Source organism: Drosophila virilis, chromosome X, assembly GCF_030788295.1.
Source record: "Drosophila virilis strain 15010-1051.87 chromosome X, Dvir_AGI_RSII-ME, whole genome shotgun sequence".
Taxonomy (NCBI): domain Eukaryota; kingdom Metazoa; phylum Arthropoda; class Insecta; order Diptera; family Drosophilidae; genus Drosophila; species Drosophila virilis.
In genome coordinates, this window is record NC_091543.1 from 634,405 (window position 1) to 646,976 (window position 12,572).

Genomic DNA, 12,572 nt, shown 5'->3' on the forward strand with positions numbered 1-12,572 from the left:
TGTGCAATATGCTTTTGTGCATGTATGCATGTAAGTCGTAATTGCAGCTTAAACCGTTTTTACCCTTTAAAGGGTACAAATTAAATACCCAAGTAAATACTTTCGCATAATAAAAATGCCCTGTTGGAGTTAGGGGCATATATCGAATATTCTCGCGATAGGAGATTTTTTTATTTTTAGCCAATTGGAGCAGTCTGGTATTGTGACCCATTTTGGATGACATATTTGTTCACATGGGGAAAACAGAAAGTACCACATAATATAAACAGAAACGTCCTGTTGGAGTTGGTGCAGGGTATTATATCGAAAATGTCAGGCAAAGAAGAACAGTTATTTTCGGCATCCAAGCACGTAGAAGATTTCGAATGTTTCTTATTGGTATGGTATGCTATTGTGACCCAATTTTGATGACATATTTGCGCAAATATTGGAAGCGCAATTCGACACGCTAATTGATAAAGATTTATCGAAAAAGAAAATATATCTCATATATCATATATATAGTGCTTCGATCCGGCCGAGATACAAGATAACCCCATAGAGAGACTATTTCCATGCCGAATCGAAACTTGATTAAGATCAACAAGATATATACTTTACGCTTTACTTTACAAGATATATACTTCAGCTGTTGATGCTGGTCAGGAATAGCTTTGAAGGCTGGTATGATGCCTACATTTGTTTGCATACTGACCTTGGCTGCCCGCCGATCGCCGATCAATCCTTTTATTGCCCGCAAATTGATTGAATTAATCAGCGAAATAGAATCGATATCGTGGTCGAGATTCGAATCAAAACAATAGACCCCTCCACCGATGCCGATGCCGCTGCCGCTGCCGATGACCCACTTTACTCAGCTCAAGCAAGTTGAATAACCCATTCAGCTGGAGTTACTTGTACCTTGGTTTACCGGGCTTGCCTAGTATTTCTATATACATACATATATCTATGGTATTTGTTTTTCAACTATGCGAGCGATTGGTGTCTAGTCGAACGTTAAACAACAACTAAGCAAAGATATCGACAACAATTGACGTCGGCTCTACAATTAGTCGCAGTTTGAATCATCAGGTGCTTGGATATGCCTTGCATATTACAACCTGTAATTGCCGTTCAACCGACTGAGCGTAAAAAATGCAACAAATTTATAGCGAGAATGTGACGTCATCATTTCATAACACATCTGTATTTCGGATAGTCGAATTTGCGAGGGGCTGTGATGGAAATGTCAGCGGGAAAACTGGGCAACTCCTTCATATGAAATTGTTAGTCGAATCAAATAATGCCTTTTACACATATAATCCATGCATATGTACTATGCATATATACTATCTATATCAATTAAATATCAACTAAATTCCGATCGGTTGGTAAACAACAAAATTTCCACAGCTTTGCGAGCGTGATCATCAATCAGTCAATCAGCCAGTCAGTCGATCGATCAGTCAGTCAGGACTAAGAGGTTTTTATACAGTTTTTATACAGTCGGACTGATTGATTGATTGATTGATTGATTGATGATCAACGCATAATACGTCTAATCCGTGAATGCTGGAAAGCTGCCTTTTCATCGGGTTTTACAACAAATATATAAATTGAATATATATACTTGTTGGATAATCTATTCCATGATTGTATAACAATCAGATACATGAAAATTACGTTGGCCGGGCAAAGCCGGCTAGTACCTGTCTGTTTTTTTTGCAAATGTTTCAACCTTAGCTAGACTCAACATTTGAAATGTTGTCTATGTCTGCGACCAGTTAGACGGGCTCAGAATTTTAAATACTATGTATATGTATATATATAAATATACAGAGAGAAAGGGAGGCAGACAAATGGAGAGAGAGAGAGATAGAGATGCAAAGAGAGCGATCTGAAGAACACCGCTCAATTGAGTAGGAAAACTCAGCGAAGCCCCTTTAGTTTTCTATTGTGTTTCTTCTTATGCTATTTGCCAATGTCAAACAATCGGCAGGGGATAAAGAAGCATTTTCTGTGTCTGGGTCTGGGTCTGGGTCTGAGAAACGGCACTTTGTGCTAGCAAATAGCTTTTTTTACACGTCGTAACTCGTTTTACATGATTAAAAATGCCAGCCAAATGGCATTTGAATTAATCAACATAAACATTAAAGCCAAAGCTAGAGCCAAATGGCTTTCGAATACCCTGTAAACGGAGTTGGGCTCGGACTTGACTTTGGCTCGGGCAGTACGCATGCAGAATTCGCAATTTGATTAGCTTTGGGCCAACAGCTGTTGGCTCAAACTCGTTTAGCCAAAAGCAACCTTGGCCAATGGCTACCAAAACAAAACGAAAGACGAAACGACCAACAAAACAAAAAAAAAACCAAAACGAAAATGAAAATGAAATCAACAACGACAGCCAAATACATTCATAACAACAGTAGGTCAGTCAGTCTTACTATCTGGCGAATACATAATTATCTATAGATATTTGTATACCCTCGACCCCTGACAGTGTGTGTAGAGGGTAGTTTGCTTTTGTATAAAGTAAACTATAGCATTGATATTCGGGATATATATTCACATTTTGTCAATCTTCGGATCTGTAAAAGCGTTAGCTTTTAAATTCTTATTAGCAATACGCAGAATCAGTTTATTTTCTTACCTCAATATCTCCTTATATTTTTATAATATTAATTAATATATATAAAATAAACCTGGCACTTAAGCAAGTGGGTTTAGGGTATCACTTAGTCGCGTATTTCCGATTAGCGCACTCTTATTGTACCCTGTAATAAATAAACAAGCATGACTGCAAGCCCAACAATAATTAGAGAGAGAGAGATGAAGAAAGAGAGAGAGAGAGGGAGAGGGAGGAAGAGAAAAGGGTGGAAAAATAGGTATTATCGACTTTTGAATTCTTTTTTGGCATTTCGTAAAACTCATAAATATAGTTTAATGAGTCGATTACGCTCGAATGCTCTTCAACAATGAAAACGAGAAAGAAAGCCTATCTTCGGCTTGCCGAATATTTAATACCCTTGCTGAGCGGAACTTATCTTAATTCTCTGTCGAAACAGACAGACGGACAGACGGAGGGACGGAGGTACTTGGTTATACCGACTCGGCAGTTGATGCTGATCAAGAATATATACATATACTTTATGGAAGATGTCTCGTTCTATGCGTTACACAGCTCGAGGCAAGATTATAATACCCTCGGCAAGGGCATTAAAGAGATTTGTCAGGCACAGACAAGGCCTATCTTCAGTTACGTATATAAAGATACCCGTACTAGACACCCGCACACACTCAGACAGGCAGACAGATAAAGTCGTAGTAATTGGCAGTTGTCGGATTCCACAAGTCAGCAAATGATGCGGCACTTTGCAGCTACCATTTGATTTTTCGGGCGCAGATAATGACGGGGACTGATCCAATAAATCGCGCGACGAAAATGGTTGCGATAATTGCGAGTCATCTCACTTGACTATATAATTGGCTAAATCGGATAACAAGACTCAGATGTCTGCCAACTAAGGATTGTACTCTAATCTCCGGTTCTTCTTCTGCTTCTTCTTGTTCAGAGTCCGGAATATCCCAAGTCGGTGGCCTTCATCATAAGCAATGAGTTCTGCGAGCGTTTCAACTATTATGGCATGCGTGGTAAGTACTTCTCGATCTGAATGCTCTCTGCCTCTACCTGCTCCTCCTTCCTTCTCACGTACTCCCCTCCTCTCTGGCCACTCCACCACATGATAAGTACTCCTCGATCTCTATGCCACCCCCCTCCTCCCCTAAGACCCCTCCTCCCCCTAGCCTGAATAGTAATTCTCTAAATTAATATCTCCCACAGCGATTCTGGTGCTTTATCTGACGCACAAGCTAGGCTACGACGAGGAGACGGCAACGGTGCTCTTCCACGTGTTCACCATGCTGGTGTACATCTTTCCCCTGGTCGGAGCACTCATCGCAGACGGCTGGCTGGGCAAGTACAGCACGATCCTGTATCTGTCGGTCGTGTATAGCTTGGGTGCGATGATTGTGGCCTTTGGGGCCATACCCATAGCCGGAATGCCCGTGAAGTGAGTATCGATGCGTATCCGTATCCGTATCCGTATCCGTATCCGTGTGTTATCTTCTTGATTGGCAGGGTGGTAACGATTGTTGGCCTGCTGCTGATAGCCGTGGGCACCGGCGGCATTAAGCCGTGCGTCTCGGCCTTCGGGGGCGATCAATTCCAGCTGCCGGCGCAGGCCGTCGACCTGGCTAAGTTCTTTTCGCTCTTCTACTTTGCCATCAATGCCGGCTCCATGATCTCGACGACAGTGACGCCCATTTTGCGAGCGGATGTCTATTGCTTTGGCGAGGAGGACTGCTACTCGCTGGCGTTCGGGGTGCCCGCCATCCTGATGATTGTCTCGATGGTGATCTTTGTGGCTGGGAAGCGACGCTACAAGCTGCGTCCGCCGTCGGGCAACATGATCTTCGGCGTGTCGCAGTGCATCACGAACGCGTACAAGGGCTGGCGCCAGAATCGCCGGGAGAAGCCGATGGTGCATTTCCTCGACTATGCCACGCCTGTCGTGGGCCAGCAAATGGTGTACGAGACGAAATGCTTGACCAAGATCCTGCTGCTCTATGTGCCGTTCCCGATCTTCTGGGCGCTTTCCGATCAGCAGGGCTCGCGCTGGACCTTTCAGGCGACGCACATGAACGGCTCGATACTGGGCTACCAGATCAAGCCCGACCAGATGCAGGTGGTCAATCCTCTGCTGATACTCGCCTTCATACCGCTCTTCGACTATCTCGTCTATCCGCTGCTCGCCCGCGTCGGCATCAAGCGTCCGCTGCAGAAGCTTAGCATTGGCCTGCTGCTCGCCGCCTTTGGCTTCTTTCTGTCCGCTGCCGTCGAGCTGCGCCTTGAGCAGCTCGAGCCGGCCGCAACGCCCTCCGCCCCGGACATGGCCCATTTGCGACTCTACAATGGGATGCCCTGTCGCTACGACTTTACCAGCGACCTGGTCAAGGATTCCGACTCTGACTCGATTGAGTCGCTGGGCATGTGGTCGAATCTGGGCCTGCATGTGCCCCAGCCCAAGGAGTACGCGTTTCTGGCCCGTCCGCAGACTAAGCAATGTCCCAGCATCAAGGGCAGCATACGCCTCGAGCCGGGCAAATCCGTCAGCTATTTCCTGGCCAATAATGAGCTCCAGGAGTTTCCCGACGGCCTGAGCAGTGCCCAGCGCATCAACCGGCCCCCGCTGCTGCGCACCCTAGTCAACACGCCCGCGGGCGAGGGCCCCGTCCTGCTGAAGGCGCCCGTTTCGGGTGTGCCCGGCATCAGGCTGGACATTGGCAATCTGACGGCGCTGCACGAGATCTCGCTCGGTTACGGCGAGCTGGATATCAACGGAAAGCGCGCGGCCAGCTTCGAGGCCAAGAACGGCGGACTCTACAGCCTCCTGGTGCAGGGCAATGCCCGCGACGGCTACGTAAGTCCCCGATGGAATTAAGCTCAGAGATTATTATTCTAATGTAATCTTCTCCTCCTCTAGCAATACAACATGCTAGAGGTGGTGCCGCCCACATCGCTTTCCATGCTTTGGCAGCTACCGCAGATTGTGGTGATGACCGCCGCCGAGATCATGTTCTCGGTGACGGGCTTGGAGTTCTCCTTTACCCAGGCGCCGGTCAGCATGAAGTCCGTGCTGCAGGCCTGCTGGCTTCTTTCGGTGGCCATTGGCAATATGATTGTCGTGGTCATAGCCGAGATCAAGTTCGTTAGCACCCAGTCGGCGGAGTTCGCGCTCTTCGCCAGCATCATGCTGGTCAACCTGTTGATCTTTCTCTTCCTGGCGCGCAACTACAAGTACATGGAGATGCCAAAGGTCGTCAAGGACGAGGAAATCAACGAGATTACGCTGCACAACATCGTGGGCCACCAGCAGGTGCCCCATGCGAAGCGCTCCGCTGCTGGCGGCGGCGGCGGCGGCGGCGGCGGCGACGGCGGCGGCGGCGACGGCATAGACACGCCAGGACACGGCAGTTATCGTAATCAGGCCTACGATACTTACCTGGAACCCTAAACCTATCCACCTGTCCACCTGTGTTAAATATGTAAGTACGTTTATCTCTGCAATACCATTTATTCATTTGCAAACTATTTTAATTGCACACTCAGTCATTTGAATTTCCCACGTAAACCATTTTAATTTCCCGTTCAGACTGATTCCTTAAAATTTCCAATTCAGTCTTGTTGAATTTTCCGCGCAAGCTATTCAAAATACCCATTCAGACTTTTTGAAATTTGCGCGCAAAACGATTTTATTAGCAACAGTTTTTTTTTTAAATATATATTTTATGTTTTTATTGTTTTTGTACCATTTTGTGAATAATTCAAATTAAGTCTATGTTATAGCAACATTTTTTTTATTTATCTTTTGCGTTTGTTATTTTTGTAGCATTTTTTAAATTCTGTCTGTTGTATATGCATTCTTGCAAAAGTGTTTTTAAATTAAGAAAGTTCATACAATTCGTTAAACTCCAAGTTGTAGTGTTCCTTTGCAAAGTATTTGAATTTTTCTTGCACCGCTATTTAAATTTCCCATTCAGTTAAATTGAGTTTCCCGCTATTTAAATATCCCATTCGGACAATTTGAATTTCGATTCAAATTCAAATTTGACGGTAAGTTGGCGCGTCATTTCTTGCGCTTGCCAGGGCTGCACGCCCAGCGCTGCCACCCAGTCGTAAAGACAGTGCGGCCACCCTAGTCGTGTGTTCGCGTGATTGGCAGCACTTAGTTGGCTGCTGCTGCTGTGTTTAGTGCTCAGTGCGCGCGATCGCCCACATTAAAAGTGAAAAAGTTGTCGAAATGAGAGTTAAATTAAAGTGTGTATTAAATAAATGTGAAAGGTGAATTTCTGTGAAGCTCCCTTGACCCAGCTGCAACTCGGTGAGTAGCTGCGTCACAGCCCGTGATGCCCGGAGTCTCAACCTGGAGGAGGGTGGCCCCCCAGCTCAGCCGAGGCGTCGCCCACGCCTGGAATATTGAGTCCAGCCAGAAAATCGAATTAAAATAGAGCTCCAATCAAAATCAAAGTGTGTTCTGTGCGAGAAATGGCAGCATTTTTTTGTATTAACAAAAAGCGAGTTTATGCAACAAACTGCAAAGTGACGCCGAGTTTTGCGGCATTGCCAACAGCACAAGGAAATTTGCCAGGGCCTGGAGGGAGGGCTGGCCTACCTGGAAAGCGTGTGTGTATACCTGAAAACAAAAGAAGGCGAAGAAGTATCTGGAAAAACAGGACATGCAGCTGCTGCAAGGCGCCTAAAAATAGCCTCGGCTGCCTGCCTGTTGCCAGCCGGCTCGAACTCTCCCGACGACAACGGCGACGATGACGACGACGAGCTGCCTCTACCTGGCAGGCTTATGCCCGAGCGAGGCTAGCTCGTCGCTGTGCGCCGAGCGTTGAGCACAGTCGAGTGAAAACTCTGCAGCCAGCGACACGGTCTTCATTCCAAATTAAATTTTTCAATTTAATTTTCAACTAGTTCAGGATAAAGTGCAAAAATTAATTTCCGTTTGCTATTTTTCTCTGCTCATTTTTTTTCAAGTGCCAATTTTGATTTACTGCAAAGTGTCCGAGTTAAAGATGATGTTTTTTTTTTTTATTTCTTTTGCCTGGCAACTGTACCCAGGGCCTGCGTCAACTGCTTTCCGAGCTGCAAAGTGCGCAATATTCGATGTATAATCAATCCATGTGCCTGCATCAGCCCGCCTTGTGTGTCATCGTATCCATTGATCCATCAAACCGATAAACGGAGCTGCAAGAAGCGCTGAAAGAAGCATTAAAGCAAATCCCAACGGGCGGGTGCCGCGGGTGAGTATGTCCCGGTTGGGGGCTTGTGGTGCCTCTTCTTTCCGTGAGAGGGTTGGCAACTCCTCCGCTCAGCGAAAGGAAGGCGCGTGCGGGGCGTGTGCGGCTGCTGCGGGCTCAGATCAATCACACTCTGCGATTGCGGGCGGGTGCCCCTAGGCCAAAGGGGGGAGAACTAATTACGCTCTTGGATGGAAGGGCGCGGCGAGCGAGGTGGACAAATGGACAATAGATAAGCACATCGAATCGTGTCCGTTTGGAGCCGCACACACAACGAAAGCGAGACGAAGCGTAACCACATACTTCTATCGCGAGTGTGCGCGGCAGCACACGGATGCGAGTGAGATGGCGAAAAAGAGCAAAGAGCACAGAGAGCGCGTTCCTCTCGAACAACGCAACAGACATATGTCCATCTCGCTTGGCGCGTGGCGGCGGCAACGAGCGTCAGAGCGGGACGGCCCTATGCACCCAAACGCAATAGCGGAGCCCCATCGATAAGAACGCGAAAGCAATACAAAACACATAAACGATTACAGTTACATGCTGCAAAGTGTGTATAACAATATAATTTGCGGGTCGAGTACCCCCCCATGCCGCGCGCGTTTCCCCCGCCAGCACAAGCCCCCGCACAACCGAGGCAGGCGCACAGCTCGGCGCCAGGCTGCGTTGGGCTCAAGCTTCCCTAAAAACCAGCCGAGCACATGACTCGCAGTTCAATATGATTATATACATATATACTTAACAAAATGGCCGCCAAGTGCCGTTAACCCACATAATCGATCAATTATTAAACGCATAAGACGCAAAAAATGTCATCGTAATTCACACACTAATCCATCAAGCCGCATCCCATTTGGCATGACTACGTCCGAATATTGTGCAGCAACATTGCGTCCGATCCAGCGTCCGTCTTTAGGCAGAGTATTCCTTAGTTGGTTTTTGCCTTCTATTTTGTTTAGGCCGTGTCGCTGGGGCGACTGTCGCATGGTGAAGCAGGCAGAGAGCCAGAGAGAGGGAGAAAAATGCAAAGCGATAAGTTGACAATCCTGAAATTCCTGAAAAATCGCAGATGCAAACGTTTTGAAGAAACCCACAAAAGAGAGAGAGAGAGAGAGAGAGATGGAAAGAAGGAGAGGGAGAAGAGTGCTAACGACGTGTTCAAGCAGAACATAAAAGAGAGCGAGAAAGGAAGAGTGAGAAGAAGTGCAGAGAAAGAAATTGCCTAAAATTCCTTCAAAGGAAAACATGTTCAAGCAGAACATAAAAGAGAGCGAGAGAGACGAAAAATAGCTAATGCATGGACCCGGGGCGCAGCTTCAATCGTGTTGTACCGTTAACGGAGCACAATACAGTTACACCACGCCATAACCTCAAAAATTGATTCGATATTTGTTAAAATCGAGTTTTTTCCACTTTGAAATCGCAGCTGGCAGCGTTTGTCCTTTAATTTAATGTCATCAATTCTTGGTTTACCCATGTACATATGCCATCCCATACCAGTTGTGTGTCGTATAATATGTACTTTGCTTACAGCCGAGTTTCCCAGTTGTGATTTCCGTAAAATGCTTTTTTAAAAGCTGCTGCCTGGTGAGTTTTTCCGACTTCGAGACGGGGCGTAACGCCGGCCTCTCTGCGGGCAATTGCCGCGTCGCCTTTGCCAAAGCCAAAGTAAATCAATAAATCAATCAAACAAATAATTTAAAATGGAACAAAAATTGTCCACGTTATACGTGGTGTGCACAATTAGCGCAGGAGTTCAAATAGGAAAAAAAATAATGCATGCAAAAAAAAAAAAAAAAATAATAAAAATAAAAAGAAATTTATTTTGAGGAGAGTTTTCGTCGCGTTTTCGAACGCGCCGTAAACGATGAATTTATGATAAAAAAAAAAATAAAAAAGAGCAGAAAATGAAAATTGAAATGGAAAAAACGGCAAACCAGTTGCTCGCGACACGTGTGAGTCGCGCAGTTGGTTTGCCAAGTCAAAGCTAATCATCAAAAGCGTTGCTTTCGATAGATCGATAACAAAACAAAAAAATGGCGCTCAATTGTGCACATCACATCACATCAAATGAAAAAACCGCGTTTTAGGAGAGTCAGCCTGAAAACAAGGCGGAAAGGAGGGACGCGCGCAATTGCCGGGTCTGGTCGGGCGCGACGTCTTCTAGGCGATGCCCCAGTAGAGCGAGTTGGCCCTCGTTATTAACCTATTTCCTTGCTGTGTTCTTTCAGATGAGCTTGTCTCTAGACGAAACTAGGCGAAACTTGGAGCCAATCGGAGCCAAAGTTTTATTTTTCCTCCTTATTTTCCATTCCATTCCGTTTTTGCCAAAGTCCTGCCGCGATTTCGAAGCTTTCCAAGCAATTGTCCAAATTAAACTTGATTCTCTTCTGTAAACTGTGCTCCCTTCTGGTCCTTCACACCTGCTGCGTCCCTCTGCCTGGGGTCCAGAAATCCATGCCTTGCCAGACAATCAAAATCTATTTACAAACTGAATATTTGACTAAAAGGTGCTGCCCTTATAAAGTTCAAAAAATGTTGCCATACTCGCGCAAGATTTCCGCTGCTAAATACTGTAATTTACCATGAAGATGCAATTAGGAGTGAAATGCCAAGAGGCGTTGCCATATCAGCGAAGATTTTCAGCTGCTCTCTGCCAAAAAAAAAAAAAAAAAAACACGTCTGTATATACACAAAGATTTCTGATAATTTTTTGCCAAGCGGCGTAACTGTAATTTACCATAAGGATGCGAAGCGTTGTCGAACGCCAAGAGGCGTTGCTATATCCGCGAACATGAAGAATTTCTTGAACCAACTCTGCCGCCAAGGAGCGTTGCCGGATCCAAGAGAAGATACCCCCGACTGTTTACTAATAATTAAAATTTCTATTTACAGCACTTTATTCCTGGAGCCTGGAGTTCAACAATTTTAATTTTGTTAAGCAGTTTCAACTGTTCACAGTTTCTGTTCCATTCCGTTCCGTTTCATTCCGTTCCGTTTCGTTCTCACGTTTAAGTTCATAATTTGTGTATTTAACCCGTTCAGTTCCAAACTTTTAATTAACCCAAGAATACTATACACTATATTTTTTCATCCAAGTTTCTTCTGTTTCTGTTTCCGAGTGTCTCACAAAATCCACTCCACACTCACAGACATCTTACAGACATCTCACAATCACATCCGTTCGTCGTTGTTAGGCACCGCGTCCGTTTTAGTTATTCTAAATTTTGTGAATCGTGTCTGCAAGGAGATATATTAGAGTAAAAAGCGAAAAAAAAGAATTTTTGAATTGCGTAAAATGTTTAAAGAGCCGTGTGCGAAGCATTCAATAAAATGCTTGGAGCTCGGTTCGTATATAAATAATAAAAGTATTTCAGAAAATACTGCCGGATATATATAAATGTTTTACGCAGCTCGAAAAAAATATCGAATAATTGAGAAAATCGATTGTATATGGAAGCGTTATACGCGGCCACATAAAATCGCGCAAAAAAAATAGATTGAAAAAAAAAAAAATATGGAAACGTTATACGTCCGAGCCGAATCTCGCTAATAACCAAAATGTTTATGCAGTGTTTGCTTAAATGCGAATATGTATATATATATATATTTGAGGTTCGGCGCAGGACGACAGGCTTCTCTCCTCGCTCTTCTCTCCTCTCCTATCCTTCTCATTCTCATTCAACATTCAAACACAATTTGTATTTTATTTTTTTATTTTAGCGAATTAAAACTTTAATTTGAGCCAAATTTGATCTGTGTATTTTACTGATTGGGAAAATAAAGAAAACAATAAACTTTTTTTTCAGAGCTTTACATTACAGAAGACAAAAAACGATCGCGATGTACTTTTGCCAGCAAGCCAGGACACGTATTCTGACGGATGAAGGCCAGGCATGAACATTTTTAAAATTGTTTAATAGTCTAATTCTTATTTTTCATGTCCTTGCATGCCAATCGATTGTGTTGGTCCTCAAAAATGCAAAGATATGGGCGAGCTACAGCCATTTGTTTATAGACTCTACAACCAAAAGGACTCGAGCCCTGTCAAATAATACGCGGCATCAAGGAGTCTCAGCTGCCCGAAAGACGATAACAGGGTTAATTTTTTGCTATAGTGCGTGCAGCAACATGTCCGCAGAAGATGCGCAAGGACATCCTTGCCCCTATCGTGTTATTTCTGTTAAATTATTGAGCTCTTGCTAGAATAATGTTTTACATTTTAAGAATTTTGAGCAGCTTTCAAACGTGCTTTAACGATTTAGCCTGAAAGTATGTGTTTTTTTAGTTGTGTAATTAATAGTTACGGCTTCTCTTATGCTACTCAGCCAGAAAGTATCCTGCGCATTCATTGATTTGCGTGGTACTTTTATTGATTTTCAGCTAATTCTTTGTACCTTTGGTTTCGATAACGTGCAGCTATCAATTCGCGTGGCACTTATATTTATATGAGGTAATGGTTTGTATCTTTGCTTTTAATTTCATGCGGTTATCGGTTCGCATGGTACTTGTATTTATATTGGGTAATGGTTTGTGCCTGTGCTTTTGATTCTGCGCAGTAATCAATTCGCGTGGTACTTTTTATTATATTAAGCACGGCTTGTGCCTTTGCTTTCAACGCACATCCTGAAAGATTGCGGTAAAATAAACGAGTTGTGGTATATTATTCACTGTTGAGGATTCAGGATATATCCTTTAGCATTCATCCTGAAAGTATGCTGGGAAAC

General features: G+C 44.4%; 1 protein-coding gene across 6 annotated transcripts in view; it reads left to right on the forward strand.

Annotated features, from left to right (window-relative positions):
• The window catches only part of yin, a 64,220-nt gene that overhangs the window by 1,895 nt on the left and 49,753 nt on the right, over positions 1 to 12,572 (forward strand). For 2 of the 6 annotated variants that reach the window (XM_002058278.4, XM_032433337.2), the window contains 4 exons: positions 3,552 to 3,630; positions 3,821 to 4,049; positions 4,118 to 5,459; positions 5,523 to 11,595. In XM_002058278.4, coding sequence (XP_002058314.3) covers positions 3,552 to 3,630; positions 3,821 to 4,049; positions 4,118 to 5,459; positions 5,523 to 6,053 — 2,181 coding nt within the window. In that variant the 3' untranslated portion in view covers positions 6,054 to 11,595. Of the gene's footprint in view, positions 1 to 3,551; positions 3,631 to 3,820; positions 4,050 to 4,117; positions 5,460 to 5,522; positions 11,596 to 11,654; positions 12,146 to 12,572 lie in introns of those variants that run through there. The other 4 variants (XM_032433336.2, XM_032433335.2, XM_032433334.2 and 1 more) reach the window with 4 other exon arrangements.